Source organism: Thalassophryne amazonica, chromosome 20 (assembly GCF_902500255.1).
Source record: "Thalassophryne amazonica chromosome 20, fThaAma1.1, whole genome shotgun sequence".
Taxonomy (NCBI): domain Eukaryota; kingdom Metazoa; phylum Chordata; class Actinopteri; order Batrachoidiformes; family Batrachoididae; genus Thalassophryne; species Thalassophryne amazonica.
Genome location: NC_047122.1, coordinates 38,098,336 through 38,120,357, shown reverse-complemented (window position 1 = coordinate 38,120,357; position 22,022 = coordinate 38,098,336). Strand labels below are relative to the sequence as shown.

The 22,022-nt window shown below is 41.9% G+C and overlaps 1 protein-coding gene across 2 annotated transcripts; it reads right to left on the bottom strand.

Annotated features, from left to right (window-relative positions):
• Positions 1 to 2,392: 2,392 nt before the first annotated feature.
• On the bottom strand, positions 2,393 to 20,568 carry LOC117502291 (trypsin-like). Of its 2 annotated transcripts, none has more exons than XM_034161338.1 (5): positions 20,293 to 20,568; positions 20,054 to 20,207; positions 7,930 to 8,186; positions 6,634 to 6,767; positions 2,393 to 2,709 (listed from the first exon to the last, which is right to left on the bottom strand). In XM_034161338.1, exons 1-5 carry the CDS (start codon positions 20,462 to 20,464, stop codon positions 2,560 to 2,562), a joined length of 867 nt encoding a protein of 288 aa, XP_034017229.1. In that variant the 5' UTR covers positions 20,465 to 20,568; the 3' UTR covers positions 2,393 to 2,559. The 2 variants fall into 2 exon arrangements, with proteins under 2 accessions (XP_034017229.1, XP_034017230.1); XM_034161339.1 differs by having other exon boundaries at positions 20,054 to 20,198.
• Positions 20,569 to 22,022: the final 1,454 nt, after the last annotated feature.

Sequence of the window (22,022 nt, the reverse complement as noted above, 5' to 3'; positions counted from 1 at the left end):
ATATTCGACTTAGTAAATCGAAATTTGGATTCAGGTGTTGAAAGACTTTTGCTTCATTCTCTCACAATATTGACTTAGTCTTGTTAAATCAAGCCAAATTTAACAGCTCCTGATTTTGGCTTAGAAGTCTAAGTGGTCATTTTATCATTTTGATTAATGGTGTGAATTTTCTTAATATATATTCATGTACACTCAACAAAAATATAAATGCAACACTTTTGGTTTTGCTCCCATTTTGTATGACATGAACTCAAAGATCTAAAACTTTTTCCACATACACAATATCACCATTTCCCTCAAATATTGTTCACAAACCACTCTAAATCTGTTATAGTGAGCAGTTCTCCTTTGCTGAGATAATCCATCCCACCTCACAGGTGTGCCATATCAAGATGCTGATTAGACACCATGATTAGTGCACAGGTGTGCCTTAGACTCTCCACAATAAAAGGCCACTCTGAAAGGTGCAGTTTTGTTTTACTGGGGGGGGGGGGGGGGGTACCAGTCAGTATCTGGTGTGACCACCATTTGCCTCATGCAGTGCAACACATCTCCTTTGCATAGAATTGATCAGGTTGTCAATTGTGGCCTGTGGAATGTTGGTCCACTCCTCTTCAATGGCTGTGCGAAGTTGCTGGATATTGGCAGGAACTGGTACACGCTGTCGTATACGCCGGTCCAGAGCATCCCAAACATGCTCAATGGGTGACATGTCCGGTCAGCATGCCGGCCATGCAAGAACTGGGACATTTTCAGCTTCCAAGAATTGTGTACAGATCCTTGCAACATGGGGCCGTGCATTATCCTGCTGCAACATGAGGTGATGTTCTTGGATGTATGGCACAACAATGGGCCTCAGGATCTCGTCACGGTATCTCTGTGCATTCAAAATGCCATCAATAAAATGCACCTGTGTTCTTCATCCATAACAGACGCCTGCCCATACCATAACCCCACCGCCACCATGGGTCACTCGATCCACAACATTGACATCAGAAAACCGCTCACCCACACGACGCCACACACGCTGTCTGCCATCTGCCCTGAACAGTGTGACCCGGGATTCATCCGTGAAGAGAACACCTCTCCAACGTGCCAAACACCAGCGAATGTGAGCATTTGCCCACTCAAGTCGGTTACGACGACGAACTGGAGTCAGGTTGAGACCCCGATGAGGACGACGAGCATGCAGATGAGCTTCCCCGAGACGGTTTCTGACAGTTTGTGCAGAAATTCTTTGGTTATGCAAACCGATTGTTTCAGCAGCTGTCCTTGTGGCTGGTCTTAGATGATCTTGGAAGTGAACATGCTGGATGTGGAGGTCCTGGGCTGGTGTGGTTACACGTGGTCTGCGGTTGTGAGGCTGGTTGTATGTACTGCCAAATTCTCTGAAATGCCTTTGGAGACGGCTTATGGTAGAGAAATGAACATTCAATACACGAGCAACAGCTCTGGTTGACATTCCTGCTGTCAGCATGCCAATTGCACGCTCCCTCAAATCTTGCGACATCTGTGGCATTGTGCTGTGTGATAAAACTGCACCTTTCAGAGTGGCCTTTTATTGTGGGCAGTCTAAGGCACACCTGTGCACTAATCATGGTGTCTAATCAGCATCTTGATATGACACACCTGTGAGGTGGGATGGATTATCTCAGCAAAGGAGAAGTGCTCACTGTCACAGATTTAGATTGGTTTGTGAACAATATTTGAGGGAAATGGTGATATTGTGTATGTGGAAAAAGTTTTAGATCTTTGAGTTCATCTCATACAAAACGGGAGCAAAACCAAAAGTGTTGCATTTATATTTTTGTTGAGTGTAGTTCATGCAGGGATCCAGCAAAAATGATTAAAGCAATAGTATGTATTACATATATTTTATGCAACATGAAAACTTATATCTTGTGTGGGCAAAGATATAAGTGCCCTGTCCACCGGACCTTTTACATTCTCCTTGCAGGAGGTGATTCCACATGGACGTGACACCATGTTGTTTTTTTCAGCCACCAGGCACTTACTCACTCACTTGTGAGCTTCTTTCCCCCCACCCAAGACCTGGCTCCAAGAGGAGTCTTTAATTGTGTACATCATAAAGAGTTTTATTCAATGCCCCTAAGATAATGCTCCAGACAACACAGCTCCCAGGATCATTGGGCCCCACAAACCCCTCCAGTGCAATAAGGTGGTAAACGAGGGAGGGATCCCCCAGGAAGAGTTAGAGGACTTGACCGAGGATAGGGAAGTGTGGGATGAACTGCTTGGTCTACCTCCACTGCGACGCACACAAGCGACAGAAAATGAATGAATGACTTTTCAAGAAAACACAGGCCTTGTGACACAAAACATGGACAAACTTAGAAGAAAGAAAAGCAACACACACAAAACAAATGCATTTATGATTGCAAAGTGTACTTTTATTCATACATTATTGCAACTTATATATATCTATTAGATTAGATGCATATGAGTGATGCAATATATATACACTTTGCTGCACGTAAATGTGTATAACTGAGTTTGCTGACAGTGAAGTCATAGATGTGGTGACCGCATGCATCTGCTTTAACTGTTCTGCATGGTGCCATTAATCCAGCTGATGTAGCGGCACACTCGCGTGAAAACACTGGGGTACCCCGGTGGGGTGCTTTCGTCACCCCAGGCGAACACTCCCTGCAGCTGTCCACTGCACACCAGAGGGCTGCCGTAGTCTCTCTGCATAGACAAAGGGTGAACACGATATCATAGTGGAATTCAGCGCTCAGGTGACACCACAGAGACAAAACTTTTGAAGGAAAAGCAAAAAACAAAATTAGTTATGATTTTTGATTTCTTACAGAAACCTGGTTACAGCAGGATGAATATGTTAGTTTAAATGAGTCAACACCCCCGAGTCACACTAACTGCCAGAATGCTCGTAGCACGGGCCGAGGCGGAGGATTAGCAGCAATCTTCCACTCCAGCTTATTAATTAATCAAAAACCCAGACAGAGCTTTAATTCATTTGAAAGCTTGTCTCTTAGTCTTGTCCATCCAAATTGGAAGTCCCAAAAACCAGTTTTATTTGTTATTATCTATCGTCCTCCTGGTCGTTACTGTGAGTTTCTCTGTGAATTTTCGGACCTTTTGTCTGACTTAGTGCTTAGCTCAGATAAGATAATTATAGTGGGCGATTTTAACATCCACACAGATGCTAAGAATGACAGCCTCAACACTGCATTTAATCTATTGTTAGACTCGATTGGCTTTGCTCAAAATGTAAATGAGTCCACCCACCACTTTAATCATACCTTAGATCTTGTTCTGACGTATGGTATGGAAATTGAAGACTTAACAGTATTCCCTGAAAACCCCCTTCTGTCTGATCATTTAATAACATTTACATTTACTCTGATGGACTACCCAGTAGTGAGGAATAAGTTTCATTACAGTAGAAGTCTTTCAGAAAGCGCTGTAACTAGGTTTAAGGATATGATTCCTTCTTTATGTTCTCTAATGCCATATACCAACACAGGGCAGAGTAGCTACCTAAACTCTGTGAGTGAGATAGATTATCTCGTCAATAGTTTTATATCCTCATTGAGGACAACTTTGGATGCTGTAGCTCCTCTGAAAAAGAGAGCCTTAAATCAGAAGTGCCTGACTCCATGGTATAACTCACAAACTCGCAGCTTAAAGCAGATAAACCGTAAGTTGGAGAGGAAATGGCGCCTCACTAATTTAGAAGATCTTCACTTAGCCTGGAAAAAGAGTCTGTTGCTCTATAAAAAAAGCCCTCCATAAAGCTAGGACATCTTACTACTCATCACTAATTGAAGAAAATAAGAACAACCCCAGGTTTCTTTTCAGCACTGTAGCCAGGCTGACAAAGAGTCAGAGCTCTATTGAGCCGAGTATTCTTTTAACTTTAACTAGTAATGACTTCATGACTTTCTTTGCTAATAAAATTTTAACTATTAGAGAAAAAATTATTCATAACCATCCCAAAGACATATCGTTCTCTTTGGCTGCTTTCAGTGATACCGGTATTTGGTTAGACTCTTTCTCTCCGATTGTTCTGTCTGAGTTATTTTCATTAGTTACTTCCTCCAAACCATCAACATGTCTTAGACCCCATTCCTACCAGGCTGCTCAAGGAAGCCCTACCATTAATTAATGCTTCGATCTTAAATATGATCAATCTGTCTTTATTAGTTGGCTATGTACCACAGGCTTTTAAGGTGGCAGTAATTAAACCATTACTTAAAAAGCCATCACTTGACCCAGCTATCTTAGCTAATTATAGGCCAATCTCCAACCTTCCTTTTCTCTCAAAAATTCTTGAAAGGGTAGTTGTAAAACAGCTAACTGATCATCTGCAGAGGAATGGTCTATTTGAAGGTTACAAATGATCTTCTTATGGCCTCAGACAGTGGACTCATCTCTGTGCTTGTTCTGTTAGACCTCAGTGCTGCTTTTGATACTGTTGACCATAAAATTTTATTACAGAGATTAGAGCATGCCATAGGTATTAAAGGCACTGCACTGCGGTGGTTTGAATCATATTTATCTAATAGATTACAATTTGTTCATGTAAATGGGGAATCTTAGGTTAATTATGGAGTTCCACAAGGTTCTGTGCTAGGACCAATTTTATTCACTTTATACATGCTTCCCTTAGGCAGTATTATTAGACAGCATTGCTTAAATTTTCATTGTTACGCAGATGATACTCAGCTTTATCTATCCATGAAGCCAGAGGACACACACCAATTAGCTAAACTGCAGGATTGTCTTACAGACATAAAGACATGGATGACCTCTAATTTCCTGCTTTTAAACTCAGATAAAACTGAAGTTATTGTACTTGGCCCCACAAATCTTAGAAACATGGTGTCTAACAGATCCTTACTCTGGATGGCATTACCCTGACCTCTACTAATACTGTGAGAAATCTTGGAGTCATTTTTGTTCAGGATATGTCATTCAATGCATATATTAAACAAATATGTAGGACTGCTTTTTTGCATTTGCGCAATATCTCTAAAATTAGAAAGGTCTTGTCTCAGAGTGATGCTGAAAAACTATTTCATGCATTTATTTCCTCTAAGCTGGACTATTGTAATTCATTATTATCAGGTTGTCCTAAAAGTTCCCTGAAAAGCCTTCAGTTAATTCAAAATGCTGCAGCTAGAGTACTGACAGGGACTAGAAGGAGAGAGCATATCTCACCCATATTGGCCTCTCTTCATTGGCTTCCTGTTAATTCTAGAATAGAATTTAAAATTCTTCTTCTTACTTATAAGGTTTTGAATAATCAGGTCCCATCTTATCTTAGGGACCTCATAGTACCATATCACCCCAATAGAGCGCTTCGCTCTCAGACTGCAGGCTTACTTGTAGTTCCTAGGGTTTGTAAGAGTAGAATGGGAGGCAGAGCCTTCAGCTTTCAGGCTCCTCTCCTCTGGAACCAGCTCCCAATTCGGATCAGGGAGACAGACACCCTCTCTACCTTTAAGATTAGGCTTAAAACTTTCCTTTTTGCTAAAGCTTATAGTTAGGGCTGGATCAGGTGACCCTGAACCATCCCTTAGTTATGCTGCTATAGACGTAGACTGCTGGGGGGTTCCCATGATGCACTGAGTGTTTCTTTCTCTTTTTGCTCTGTATGCACCACTCTGCATTTAATCATTAGTGATTGATCTCTGCTCCCCTCCACAGCATGTCTTTTTCCTGGTTCTCTCCCTCAGCCCCAACCAGTCCCAGCAGAAGACTGCCCCTCCCTGAGCCTGGTTCTGCTGGAGGTTTCTTCCTGTTAAAAGGGAGTTTTTCCTTCCCACTGTCGCCAAGTGCTTGCTCACAGGGGGTCGTTTTGACAGTTGGGGTTTTTCTGTAATTATTGTATGGCTTTGCCTTGCAATATGAAGCGCCTTGGGGCAACTGTTTGTTGTGATTTGGCGCTATATAAATGAAATTGATTTGATTTGATTTGATTTTTAAAAATATCAAGAGTAGCTGTCTACAGTTAGGCCCATTTATGCACTACCAGTCAAATGTGTGGACACACTTTCCCATTTCCCACGTTTCCCTTTTATTAGAGGTGAAGATGTGCCAGCAGCTTCCACTACTCTTTCCCATAACTTCATGCTGTGGCTGATCAACTTTCTGCCTCTGTAGGTACTGCAGCTTTGCACATTACTCTTGTACTTGAAAATCAGAACCAAAACCCTTCACCAATCCTCAGGCATCCTCTCACTTATCAAGATTTTATTAAACAATCTAGGTAAACACTCCACTACCATCTCTACTAAACAATTCCACAGCTCCACAGGAATGTAATTTGGAGTAACTGCCTTTTCAATCTTCATCCTCTTCATTGCTGTCCTCACTTCATCCTTACTAATCCCTCAAACTTCCTGATTTATTCCAGCCTTCCCTTTTTTTTTCCTCATTCTCTTCATTCATCAGCTCCTCAAAATACTCCCTCCACCTTCTAAACACACTGTCCTCATTTATCACTCTCCTCATTTCCATCTGCATCCTTATGACTTTAACTTACTGTACATCCTTTCAAGCACTTTATCATTATGGGCAAAGGTGTAGGCTCTTCTCCTCTAATCACAAACAATGCTAACATGTTCACTGTTTTAGTTAACTCACACTGCAACTGCCGGTGACTTCTTGCATGAATCCACAGCAAACCATGTTGTCAGTGAAGGAGAAGTAGATGCTCCTGCAGATGCTGTCACTGATGATGGGCTGCCTCAGGCACTGCAGCCTGGCTGAATAGTAACCTGTGATTAAGGGGAAAAAAACAAACAGTTTTGAGTACATATAAATACAGCATTTTCAGCTTGTGCACTACTGCAGGACGATGACAAATTGTTTGGTTTTGTTGGTGGATGGGGCCGTTTTTTATTGAATTGAACTGACTTCATCACAGTGACACTTGGATAGTAAAAGGTCATGTTGACTGCTCCACACCTCTGTTGTTGGCGTGACCCTGACAGAAATCAGTGACCTATATAACGCATACACATGGATAGATGGATGGATAATCACTTTAAGTGGACAGAGTGAGGCCACACTTGGAGAGCAAGAGGTCACTGTGGCAGTTACTAATTCTTAAACAACAGCAACCAGAATCAGGATCTGTTCTGGTTTAGAAGCATTAATTTTCTACAAGAGGTCAGTAACTCTTTAAGAAGAACAAAAAGGCTTCATTCAGTGTTTTTCAAACACTGAACTGCTTTCAAAAGCAAATGTTTCATTTAGTGCTTCAAAACAGAAAACTAGGTTCCAAAACAACTCTTTAATTTGCACGTTCAAAAATTGGGAAACAGTTGATCATTTTATAAGGTAATTGCTCGATTTGTTTGTGTGGGGATTAAAAATTAAACAATTCTCAGAGATGCCACTAGTGTGATCTTGACAGCATGTAAAAATCAGTGAATCATTTTCTGAAGCAACTGCTTTATCTATGTATTTACTTTTTTTTTGGGGGGGGGGGGGGGGGGGGGGGGCAGTGTGGTAACCAAGAAAAAAAAGAGAAGGTTCCCAGTTCAAGACCCCGTTTAGTGTTTTGAGCATTTTGAATTACAGTCATTTTAATTTATCATTTTTAAGGCGATTTGCCTTAAAAATGCCTCTTTTTTTAACATTCTAAAAACAGATTTATTTTCTGAAGTAATTATTTAATTTTCTGCTTTCAACATTCAAAACAAGAAATCACTTCCTGAACCTTTTTTTTTTTTGTCCCAAAGCATCAAAAAGTATTTTTTCTTCTATTGTTATTCATGTTTCATGATGGCTTTAACCTTGAAACTAACCTAACTAGCCATGCCCATGATCAGAGTATTTAAGTTCGCCATAAACACCTACAGCAGTATATGTATTTTATGTCCCCGCCGCCACCACCATCCACCAAGCGATACAACATATACGTCAAAGACTTACTTCCCTTGGCAGATGTGCTGCTGCTCCATCCAGACACCAAGCACATCTCATCGGCCACAGGGCAGCGTGAGGGCAGTGGGACGGGCTGCACATAGCTGTTGATGATTGCAGGTGTAATCAGCTTGATCAGCATGATGTTGTGTTCCTGAGTGAGGCTGTTGTAGAGCGGGTGTTTGAGCACCCTGGCGCTGTTGATCAACTGCATAGTGCTCTCGTTCTCAGTGTCATCACGCTCACCAAGCTGGACCATGATACCTCTGGGGAAGGTAAGAATATGGCAAAAGTGTTACTAATAAATGGTGCTGCTCCTGTGCAAAGGTTTAGGGCCCGGTCCCACTGGGGAGAGGATTAAATGCGCATGAATTGAGTATACAAATTGCGGGCGTTCGTTGTCGTCCGCAACAAAAATGGTCAAAAATGACAAATGTCCCAGTATGAATTACGGATATATTAATAATATATAGCGAATATATGATGAACAATCACGGTTATATAACGCATGTAGTGAGGAAACTGATCCGACGCATTGCGATTATCATGGCTGTATTACGGGTGTATTATGAATGCATCGCGCATGTGTTGTGCGTGCACGGCATCTGCCTTTCGGTCATAAAAGAAGCGCACTCTGGCCTTTCAGCATCACTATTCACACCAATTTCAAAGCAACCAACAGAGGGGTAGCTACCAATTGCCAACACACACACACACTGCCACCACCACCACCAACTGAGTGTGCACATGACGTATTAGATGACAAGCAGCATCTCAAACTAAAAAAAAAAAAAAACACCACGGCGGGTGCATTTCAAAGCAACCAACAGAGGGGTCGCAGTCACAATAGTACCAATTGCAACACACACACACACCTGTGGTGGATGTAATGATCAGTTGTAATTATATGTGGTCCCACATGAGGGCACTGCTACTGTATACTGTGGTAGCAGCGCGAGTAGTAGAAGAAGTGTGTTCGGAGTGTGTAATGGTTGCACCTGCAGGTTTGATTATTAAAAGAACAGCAGCCTTCTCTCTTATTTGGCAAATATAAAAGCCTCATTCTTCATCCTTGAAACACGAACACGACATGGTACCAGGAGTAAACTGAAGAAATCAGACGTGAGCCAACATGGATTTGAAACCACCTGACAGCTTGAAACTGACGGGAAATGTCGACGAAAATTGGCGTGCCTTCAAGCAGCACTACAATCTGTATGTCACGGCCATGGGTCTGGACACGAAGCCGGACACGAGGAAAGTAGCACTACTGCTAACGTTAGCAGGGCCACAGGCCATTGAAGTGTTTAATACGTTCGTGTTTGACTCGCCAGACGACAAAGATAAGTTGGATGTTGTGCTTCATAAATTTGATGCCCACTGCACACCGAAGAAGAATGAGACATATGAAAGATATATGTTTAGATCTCGTGTGCAGCTACAGGGTGAACCATTTGATAACTTCCTGACAGCCCTATGTCTAAAGGCTCAGACTTGCAATTTTGGGACACTTAAAGACTCATTGGTGAGAGACCAAATAGTATTTGGCATTTATGATAAGAAGCTGTGTGAAAGACTGTTGCGTGAGACCGACTTGACGCTTGATGGGGCTGTAAAGATATCCCAAGCTAATGAAATGTCCCAAAAGCATATGAGGACATTTGGAGATGTAGTGACTGTGTCGGCGCACACGTGATGGAGCAGCTACAGCAGTCGGTGCAGTGAAATTCCAAAGGAGGCGCCGCAACCGGACCGGGACTGCACAGCGGACCGATGACACAGAGTACATCTGCAAGCGCTGTGGGTCTCAACATAAACCAAGACAGTGCCCAGCCTTTAGCAAAGTATGCTCCAAATGTCAGGGAAAAAAACATTTTGCCAAACAATGCTTTTCGGTAGCAAAGGAGGGAAAGAGAGGAAAGTCTGTAAATGTGATTGAGGATACAGACTTAAGTGACACTTTCTTTGTTGGCATTGTTAACTGTGAAGACGAGCCACAAAAAGTGAACAGCATTGCCAAAGAAGATAAATGGATAGCTCCTTTACTGGTGAATGGCACAATAGTTACAATGAGACTGGACACAGGTGCCAAAGCAAATCTTATAAGTATGTCAGACATAAGGGAGATGCAGACAAAGCCACAAATACGTTGCAAAGGCTCTGAACTAAAAGACTACAATGGGCAGCCGATTCAATGTTTAGGCACTTGTAAGTTAAATATTACGGTCAAAGGCAAAGTGCACCATGTGCTGTTTTCAGTTGTAAACCAAGGATGTGAATCCCTTTTGGGTGACAAGTCATGTGAAGAACTAGGGCTAGTGAAAAGAGTGTACTGTATCGGTGCAAAGCCAAGCGCCTCACCAGACTCTGTAGACGCAATAGTACAGCACTTCTCAAATGTGTTTACAGGTTTTGGTACACTCCCTTTCACATACAAAATCCAGCTCAAAGAAGGTGCACAGCCAGTTATACATGCACCACGCAGAGTGCCAGAACCACTACGTGAAGCCCTTAAGAAAGAGCTAGACAGAATGACCAAACTAGGTGTGATCAGAAAAGTTGAAGAGCCTACAGACTGGGTCAACTCAATGGTAGTTACCAAGAAGCAGAATGGAGAGTTGAGAACATGTATAGACCCAAAAGATCTCAATGAGAATATAAAGAGAGAGTACTACCAAATACCCACACGTGACAAAATCATCAGTGAAATGGCAGGAGCGACCTACTTCACAAAGCTTGATGCATCACAAGGCTTCTGGCAGTTAAAACTAGATGAAAGCAGTACAAAGTTGTGTACCTTTAATACACCATTTGGGAGGTATTGCTATCTCCGACTGCCATTTGGGATAAAGTCAGCTCCAGAAATATTTCACAGAGCTATGGAACAAATCATTGAGGGCTTGGAAGGAGTTCGAGTCTACATTGACGACATTATCATTTGGGGCTCCACTCTCCAGGAGCACAATCAAAGACTGTGCAAAGTGTTAGAGCACATCCAAAAGTACGGACTAAAACTCAACAGAAACAAGTGTGAGTTTGGAGTACAGGAAATACTCTTCCTTGGAGATAAACTCACAGCTCAAGGTGTTGAACTGGACCAAGAGAAAATAAAGGCGATACTGAACATGCCTACGCCAACAGACAAGACAGGTGTGTTGCGCATTATGGGGATGGTCAACTTTATTAGTAAATTCATTCCCATTCTCACTGCAAAGACATCCTGCATTCGTGAACTGTTGCACAATGACTGTGATTTTAAATGGACCACAAAACATGAGAACGAGTGGCAAAAGCTTAAAAAGACATTAACCACAGCACCTGTCTTAGCTTTCTATGACCACACTAAAAAGATCAAAGTGTCAACTGATGCTTCGAAAGATGGTATCGGTGCCGTTCTCCTCCAGGCTGAGGGCGAGCACTGGAAACCTGTGGCCTATGCATCGAGGTCCATGACCAACTCAGAATGCAAGTATGCCCAGATAGAGGAGTGTTTGGGTGTGGCCTATGGTTTAGAGCTTTTTCACAGCTACATATATGGACTGCCGTCTTTCACTGTGGAGACTGACCACCGACCACTGGTCTCCATAATCAAGAAAATCTAAATGAAATGTCCCCAAGGATCCAACGCTTAATGATGAAAATGCAAAGATATGACTTTGAACTTGTTTATATGCCTGGAAAACACTTGATTTTTGCCGATGCTCTCTCCAGAGCACCTGAGAGCAACTGTGCTAGCACAACTGATAAGGATATTGAATGTCATGTGAACATGGTGTCTACAATGTTGCCTGTGTCAGACACAAAGTCAAGACAAATAGTAGAGGCTACCAGACAGGACACAGAGTTACAGCATGTCCTTCACAATGTTGAGGAGGGGTGGCCTGCTGGTTCATGTCCACAGTTTTACCATGTTTGTGGTGACCTAAGCTCGGTGGATGGACTGTTACTCAAAAAGGAGAGGATTGTTATCCCGGAGAGTTTGAGATCAGATGTGCTTAACAGGATCCACGAGGGCCCTCTCGGGATTGAGAAGTGTAAAAGGAGAGCGAGGGAGTCAGTCTATTGGCCCGGTCTAAACAAAGACATTGAGACACTAGTAAGCAAGTGTGAAACATGTCAAAGACACAGGAGCAAGCAAACAAAAGAGCCAATGGTGGAAATGGAGTTGCCCACTGCACCCTGGCAAAAAGTGGGAATGGACGTATTCCATCTCAAAGGTAAAGACTATCTTGTAGCAATCGATTATTACTCAAACTATCCAGAAATGGCTTTGCTAACAAACATGTCATCAGCATGCGTCATAACACACGCTAAATCCTGTCAGATCCTGCTTTTAGATACACGGCACACGCTCACCCTCCGATGAGTGTGTTTGTGTAAAACCAGCTCTCCGTCTCTGGGGTCCGACCTTCGTGTCTCCACGGGTATTACCCGGCAGGGCTGCACAAAGGTTGTTCAAGCTGGTGGCGAGGAGATTCATCTAGCTGCTCACTGCCTCCATCCGGACGTCCACCCCGCTGAAGCTGATCTCGCACCCCGGTCGAATAGCCTTCTCAGGAACCAGGATACGAACCGGCCACGCCCGTTAACGGCAGCTCTCCTCTTATGGATCAGGGCTCTTGGAATGTTGCTAGATTTTAAATTTAGTGACTTGTACAGCGAGTCCCCAGGATGTTATTTTCATTAAAAAACCAGACTAACCTTTTAGAGCCTTTTGATGTTGTACACCTTAAGAAGCATCAATAATCCAATGTCCAAGCCTTAACACTTTCACTGCATGCTTAGAATTTTATTGCAGGTTTTGCAAGTGCCGATAACATAATCAACATAGATTATATGGTGATAATTTCACAATAGTAATTCAAATATAATTAGAATAATGATTGGCAGAGATTTTTTTAATTCAATAATTCTGACTGATCTTACTTTGACTGGGACTGAATTGATTTCTTAACAATTTTTTTTTCTAGGAGTGAGGGAAGGAGGTTTTTGAGGTTAGGGTCCCCAGCTCGGTGGACTTGATTTCCTCTTCATCAGCTATCAGTCACTGGCTGACCACGATCCTTGTGTGATATTGTAATCCTTCAGCAAAGTTAATCCACATAAGAATTTATTCCGTCTTCAATCAACCAAAAGTTGATCTAATCCATTCTGGTATGCGGTGATGTTCCTTGAGAGAGAAATCGTTGAACATTCCCCACTCAGACTTAAGGCCAGTGGTTATTCTCCATTGTTCTGCTACTCCATGACTGGACGGCCTGAGTGGGAGTTGAAATCTCTCTCAAATGATCTTTTATGGCTCCAATCCTCTCACTCCACGATTCCAATTGATGCTCACAAGATGGTCAAGTCTTGTGATCTCCTCGTAGCAGGGGAGTAGTGGCAACAGCACCTCTCCCTGGAAGAATAACCCCGTTTTCTGGTGTTTCAACAGGTTATATATGTTCTTGACTCTAGTCATCCTCAGATGATCTTGGTTACCATGGGGACGCTGTTGACTCAAAACCTCCTCCCTTCTCCTTCTGCTTTACTGGAAATCTCCGCAGCCCCTACCAGTAACTTATTTCTCAAGTTCCTCTTTTCTGTTAACACTTCAGCTTTTCTGAGAATTCATTCTTTTAAATAATTTCTTCAAAATCACATCAATCATATTCAATCATTTCATTACAACTCTCTTTCACATAAAAACAATTCATATGATCATATACAAACATTCTCATTCCTTATTATTCATTTCATATTTTACCAACATCTTAATCATTTGGTCAATTATTTCACATCAGTTTTTCTTGCCCCACTTGCGACATCTTCTTCACTCCCTCTTTTTCTCTGACTCTGCACTCTTTATGAAAAACAACTCATATAATCATTCATTTCACTTACTCGTAAAATACATCTTCTAATCAACTCTTAATTTTAACACATTACTACTTCATTTGATCATATTTGTCATGTTAGAATCATTTTTAGATATATTCCCTCGTCTTCACCACCGAGTTAATTCCGTGGACCTCCCCATTTGCAATGGAAAAGTCCGGCATGACCTCACTTACTCCTGAAAGGTACTAAAAACTATGCAGTTTAATTCAACAGCATGTATATTAATCCCAGGGCACGTATTATACTCCAAGATGAAAACAAGCTGAGAGCAAGCTTAAAGTCATCTTTCCTGACAATCCATCTTTGCCAGACATGGCATTCCCCACACTGTGGTCAGGGACAATGGTCCATGTTTCACGAGCAGTGAATGGCAAAGGTTTACGGAGCAATACGACTTTCATCATGTCACATCAAGTCCACACTATGCACAATCAAATGGACAAGCAGAAAAAGGAGTTCACATTCTGAAACAGCTTCTAAAGAAAGCATCAGATAGTAACTCAGATCCATATCTAGCTCTTCTGAGCTACCGAGCATCTCCTCTTCAGTGCAGACTATCACCTGCAGAACTACTGATGAATAGAAAGCTCCGTACTACACTGCCAAGCTACGTAAGTAACAAGGTCAGACAAAAGAAACGCGGCAAGATCCAAAATAGGCTACGACAGCAGAAAATGAGACAAAAGGCATTCTATGATACTTCAGCCAAACTACTTTCTCCACTGGCAAGCAGTGACCCAGTGCGAATTGAGGACGCCGACGGATGGAATACAAAAGGTACTGTGTTACAGGAAGTGGCACCACGATCCTTCACAGTGCAGACCGAGGATGGTCAAACTCTCAGACGTAACAGACGCAGTCTGTTAAAGACATCACCAATCACTAATGTGGACAGTGGAGGTCATGAAGGATTGCCTGTTACGACTCCACCAACAGGTTGTAACACAGAAACTTTACCACAGCAACCTGATCTAAGAAGGTCAACTCGAGAAATAAAGAGACCGGACAGACTCAACTTATAAGAATAAACACAGAAAGAGATAAAGTTGTTCAATGCATTCATTGGACAATATTTGTTGTCAGCATGTTTCTGAGTTGACTTGTTTTGTGCCAGTATTAGTTGTTTAATGTTTTCTACACATATATATATAAAAAAAAAACAATGTTCCTCTGTTTAATGCACAGCATTTATCTTCAAAGAAAGGGGGATGTAATGATCAGTTGTAATTATATGTGGTCCCACATGAGGGCGCTGCTACTGTATACTGTGGTAGCAGCGCGAGTAGTAGAAGAAGTGTGTTCGGAGTGTGTAATGGTTGCACCTGCAGGTTTGATTATTAAAAGAACAGCCGCCTTCTCTCTTATTTGGCAAATATAAAAGCCTCATTCTTCATCCTTGAACGCGAACACTACAGCGAATGCTGGTCCTTCAAGGAGGGGAAGCTCAATTTCGGCCTACGTCATAAAATGTGTCGGTTTATTTATACGAAAATTCTACCCTCCGTTCCTTTTCAAGAAACAGTACGTTTTATTTGTTACAGCACTTCCAGTCAGCCAACTCTCCCCACCTTTTGCACCAAATTAATCTGAGAGATGATCGGCCCTGCTGTTTAACTAAGTTTTTCTTCGTAAGGAAGACTATCTGCTGTATTCCTTATATACATTTGACTGCACGTCTGCTTCCACAGCCAACACAATAATTAAGTTTGCAGACGATACAACTGTCATTGGCCTCATCTCAGGGGGGGATGAGACATCATATCGCAAGGAAGTCCAAGGTCTGACAATGTGGTGCTCTGCGAACAACCTCAACTTGAACATAAACAAAACAAAATAATTGATAATAGACTTCAGGAAGAACAGGATCGATTACTCGCCCCTCTTTATAAAAGGTGACTCAGTGGAAATTGTTCAAAGCTATAAATTTTTGGGTATACACATCACAAACACTCTCTTGGGCAGTGCACACAACTGATTTAATCAAGAAGGCATCGCAACGCCTTCACTTTCTCAGAATCCTAAGGAAACATCATCTCAGCAGAGCAGTAATGAAGTCCTTCTACCACGCTGTCATCGAGAACATGTTGACCTACGGAGTCACAGTCTGGTATGCAGCTTGTACAGCAGCAGAAAGAAGGATTCTACAAAGGATGGTGGAAACAGCACAGAAGATTATTGGCTGTTCTCTTCCTTCCCTGGAAGAAGTCACAGGTGCTTGATACCTTTCCAGAGCCAAAAACATTTTAAAAGACTTCACATCCTGGACAAAAAATATTTAACCTTATGCCCTCAGGCAGGCGGTACAGAGCCATAAAAACACATACATATAGACTTTTGAATAGTTTTTACCCTAGAGCCATACGACATTTAAATAAATTATAATTACACTGACAACATTGGGACAATACAGAGCAGGGACTGTGCAATAATGTTTTTTTTTTAACCTATTAGTTTTACTATGTTTAATCATGTATTGATATTTAAGGCTGTATTATTTATTGCGACTGTTATTATTGTGTTGTGTGTGTGTGTCTGCGATGGGTATGTGTGTGTGTGTTGATATGCCGTTGTATTACTTGTACAATGACAATAAAGCCTATTACCTATCAAATGGCTTCGCCAAAATCCGGTCCACAACATTCAAATTATCTGCCATTATGTGCAGCTTGCTACCTAGCTAGCTCGCTAGCTGGGACTGGCGCGAGGATCGTGTGAAGTTTGTCCGCCTGTGAGTGCTTTGTGACGCTGGAGGAGCTCAGCGGCACCCGCTGCTCGGTAGGGACAGAAACTGCAATAGAAGTCAAGAGTGATAGATGTCAGTCTCCAAACACAAGCAGCTACAAAAAAAAAAACACCAGAAATAGAAGCTCGATTTGTCGCTAGTCGTTTTTAACAAAAAAAAAATGCCGCTAAGAGGATTAGGAAAGTCTCCGGTTCAACTCAGAACAGAATGAAAATTAAAAAATGCTCCCACGGGTGTTTACACCAAAAGATCGCTGATTCGCTCATTTCGCTGTCAATCAAAAAAGGATTCAGCCTCAGACAGATCATCCAATCATCATGCAGAAGCTGAGCGTCCGGGCCAGCCCACTGCCCCATAGACCCCCAGACACACTGAGCGTCCGATGGGCGGGACAAAGCCCAGCATTTATCCAATGACTCGTCTCGTTTCGCTGCACTCTTTGCTTCGCTAAAGCGCTGTGAAGCTGCGGGTTTGAGTGAGAGGAAAGCCGCGTCGTTAAGAAGCTGATTCTGAACAAAAGATGAGCGCGTTGTAGCGCATGTTTAGTCAGTGACATGTACACACAACAGTATATATTTGATCACTTATTTTTTTGACAATTTAGGAGAAGCTGAGCTTCCCTTGCAGTCTTAGAGCAATCGCCTCTGACACACACACACACACACACACACACACACACACACACACACACACACACACACACACACACACACACACACACACACACACACACACACACAATAAAAATTTGGACCTACTTTGAGTAGAGTGCCAGCGCTGTCCTCTCTTTCGTCCACCCTGTGTCAGTGCAGGATCCACGGAGGTAGAAATGGGTCCAGGGTTTTCTTTGCCAACGACATCATGTGTTGGTTTATCCGAAGTTACCGATGTTGGGGTTTTAAACCAGTTACGTATATCCACATTTAGGAAAGCACAAAAACTAGCTGCTGTCTGCTGGCAAAAGCTCACACTTCGTTTCCCCCCATAAACGCGGTAACTGATTGTTGCTGGGCAACACTGACGTGATTACATACGTAGACAAACTTTCCAACAAACTCACACGGTTTAAATATATTTAATGTCTTAGTGATTATGCAACACTGGCCGTTTTAACCCAAAGCAAGTACAATAAAATGAAATTAGGATTTTATTTAGCTATTTATTTATTTGAAATCTGTGACTGTGATCTGGCTTGGGTGGGCGGGCCGGGGCGGGCCCAAGCATATCAGTGGGCGGGCACTGCCCCTAGGGCCCGCCCATAGCGACGGGTGTGACTGCACACCCACACACACCTTCACAAATGACACTAACACCCTGCTTTTTCATCAGAAATTACTACATTTATGTTTGCTGTCTGTCTCTGTACTTTTCTGTCACTTTTGCGCTCTTTTTCATACTTTTCCATCGTTTCAAAAGTCACCGAACCGAACGCACTTTACCGTAATATATGCAACATATAGCATACTGTTGAAAACCACGGGTTCTTGGCTTGCTGTCAGTGTTGAAATTTTTCAGATTGAGGGCTTACATGAGAATTTACGATAATGAGAATCAGCGGCGCACTAGTGTGAACCTTCCGTGATTTTCCTCTGCGTTATGACATCACAGGCTACGTTTACCGTAATACACCATATATCATTGGAGAGCCCTTGGTGTTAGCTTTACAATGCACTTTGAATCATTCGGATTGAACAAACTATGGCGGAGTTACGGTTAAAAAAAATGCATTTGGAAAATATGGCGTGGGCGCCATCGCCGTAGATAAAGGGATAAATAGCTAGCGGAGCCAACGTCAGAGGTTCCGGAGCGCGCTCCGGCTTGCGCCCCCTCAAATTAAGCCCTGCATATAATACTTTGGATTTACGTGATGTGTTTGTTATGCATTCACAGATTGTCCGCAAGTCAGCTGCAAAGCAGATGTAAATCTGCATTCGCTACAACATATTTTAGTTTGTGATGTGGACATGATGGGCGCACAATATATCTGTTTTACACACTGTCCCAGTCCGCTGCCAAGCCGCAAATCCCCGTCAGTTGCGGATATGTTAAAGACAGATATACAACGCATAGAGTGAGTATGTATTGTGTAGGAATTGAGTATATATGGAGTATGTAAGGCGGATCTCATCCGCATCCAGATTTTTGAACAGCTCAAAAATCCTGGCTGCGGACATGCGTGCCTCTGCGGATGATCACAGGCGTGTTCAGATGACGGCCGACTCATACAGGCATGTTACACGGATATTGCGGCTGTTTGGCGAATATGGGCCAATTTTGTGCGCAATCCATACGCAAATCCTCCTAAACGCCAGTGGAACAGGGCCCTTAGCCTGAAGGCATCTATCATGCTCCAAACAGATGACATCCTTTGTACACTACTGGAATTCATTCAGAAAAAAATCCTCTTATGCACAAATACACTTCTCTCAACGACATCACTGTTTTCCACCAACAGGAAATGAGTTCTTGATACAGTACCGTTCAGAGTAATTTGACTTTTGGTGGCATTTAGTGGCTGCAACTACACTAATAAAGGAGGGCCATAACTAATTTTAGTTTGTGTTTTGTGCCAAATTTTCAACTTTTCAGGGAGGTCAGAGCAAAAATAAACTGGTTCTTAACTTGAAAAGTTGTTTCAAGATGAAAAACCAGCTATTTCTTATTTCCAGCTGCAAACCAACTTTTCACATTAAAAACCAGATTATTTTTGGTCAAAACACTCCAAAAGTTTTTAAATTTGACATACCAAGCAAAGCAGAGACTGTTCACTGCTGGTTGGAAAAGTCCTGAAAGTCTCAACAATCCAATGGCTCTGGATCTCAGTCTGGATCCAAACCAAAATGCGGTTTCTAAGTCAAGATTGCAGTTTTTGGCATGTCCAAAACATCCAGTTACCTCCATCATCACATCACGGTCAACAAAATTTAGTGTTCTTCCTTTCGGAATGGCTGATTTTCACAAATACATACAAAAGCTGTTTAGAACCTGATGAGTACCTGTAACTGATGAGACCCGTCTGAAAACATTTACCACCTCTGAACCAGTCGTGATGCTGACACGGCACTCAACAGAGTAGTGTTCCTAACACCCATGCACCAACAACCCCAAGTTTAGATTTGCTCTAATTAAAAAATTTCCTTAAAAAAAAAACAGAAAAGTTTGTTCTGATCTTTGACCTACAAGAAATTCCAGTCAGTAACTTTTGAGACACGTAAATTATACAAGTAGTTCCAACTCATGCAGGGACCCCATATTTCTGTTGGACTGAATTATTTTTCCTAAAAACAGATAGTTTTTTCTTTCTTTTCTTCAGTTAAGTGTCTATTTTTCAGCTTCTGATGTCAATCAGAAGGGAAATGGTTTTTCTATGTGTAGAATACAATCAAAACAGTACAAGTGCAAAAATCAGCTTGGGGTACGGCTTGTGCAATGAAAGAAAGAATTCTCTTTCTTGTTTAGGAAAGAATTCTTGTTACTGCAGAAGTGGAAAATTTGAATTTCTGTACTTACATATTGTAGCAGTGAACAGTAGACAGCACCCACTGGCTGGAGATGAGGGCTCCATGACAGAAGAAATAGCCCCTTTTTAGTAATGCATGGTATGGAACAGATTGTTTTAGACACTCGTAGCCTCCAACAATCTTATCGTCTGCAGCTGCAGCAACTGAAATAGCAAATTAGGTGCAGGATGACATAAAGCAACACTTAAACAAGCGCATAACCATGTAAGTCCAATTTCCATTTCTTACATGCAGCTTCAAGCAGTACCAGGAATACCAAGGCCTTCATGGCAACGTTTGTCTGAACATCAGATGTCCAACAGTGAGGTTCACACTTTATATACACACGTCCTACTCTTGCTCGTCCCCACCCCAAGGTCAGAATAGTAAAAAACAAACTACTATTCTGGGAAAGCAACATATGCACGAGAGTAACAGCAAAAACTTGACTGGTACAGCAAGTAAATGCACCAAACCTATAAAGTTCTCAGTTAGACAAGAAATAGAATAAATATGTAATAATTAACTGCATACTTTAAATTAAATCCTTCACACAAACCTCTATTGTAGTCATCACCAGCACTGCACTTTGATAGCATGAAGTAATGGCACAGATGTATTTATCAGGTATAACTCATGAAGTCGGAATTTTTTTTTTTTTCAAGAGCAATTCAGTAATCTGACCTGATATCAATGTGCAGGTGTCACTCAAGCAGGTTTTCAAAATTCCATTGCCAAATGGCCCCATCCCAATACAATAACAACACTGCAGTGAAAACCTTTTGAACAAGTACTGGATATTGCAATTTAAAACATGAGTGACCACAATGCAGAATTTCAATAATCAATGTGCATGCAAGGATTTGAAGCTGCAATAAATCTTTCAGCAATCACATAATTTTCTGTCCTGATTGCAAGCAGCACACAGACTGTCCAAAAAAAAAAAAAGAAAGAAAAAGAGCTTTGTGTTCTTTATAATTTGCACTTAATTGGTATCCCAGTCCAAACTCTCTCTCGCTCTATATATATCATTATACATTTATTACATTAATTACGATCCTATTCTTATTTATAATTTGTACATGTTCAACCAAGCCCCTCTATTTTGTCATGTGATACGCACAATGGAAATAAGCATTTATGCTTTACTGTGTTATCCGTGTATCATTCACCTCTGTATGTTTGTATTGACGTTGCAGAATAAACGCAATCAAAACGGCATCTGCAGGAGGGCGTGCATTTGCGCATACATGAGCTTTTCTAAAGACCGGTGTCCCCCCCTAAAAATCAGTCCACCCTGCCTTCACTGCGCATGCGTCATTTTATTGTCGGCAGCAATTCAGATTATCGCCTCATTTCTGCTTCAAACTACACTCGTCATCATCTAGCTCAGCGACAGATATCTGAAGCTTTTGTACAAAAATTGTTTCCACATAAATTCAGCATTATTTCATAAGACAGGAGAGCGATCAGAGCGCTACAGCAGTACGTCTGAGACTGACTCTATTATGAAATAATACTGAAATTACGTGGAAATGATTGTTGTACATAAACTTCAGATATCTTGTCGCTGAGATAGATGACTGGAGTGCAGTTTGAAGCAGAAACGAGGCGATGAGTGAATTGCGCTGACGCTCTGAAATGACGCATGCACAACAAAGGCGGGGGCACCGTTTGGTCAGCAACAGATGACACAGGCTTAGGTCCGCGACATGTCTTGTTAATCACTCGAGGTGTTATCAGGTTACAAAAACTCTGTTTTCAGTTTCAGAAGTGTGTTTCTCCCTAGCTTTTACATAATATGAAAAACGCTCAATTTCCACAGAAACTATGATTCGCTGTCGGTGTCCGTCCCAGCATGCTGACCCACCCCCACCCCTTAAAAAAAAAAAGCACATTTGCGTGATTCATAGCATAAAAATAGTAAAGATTGTGGACTTTTGACCTCTTAAAATAGGTCAAGGTTAGTCATCTTTGAA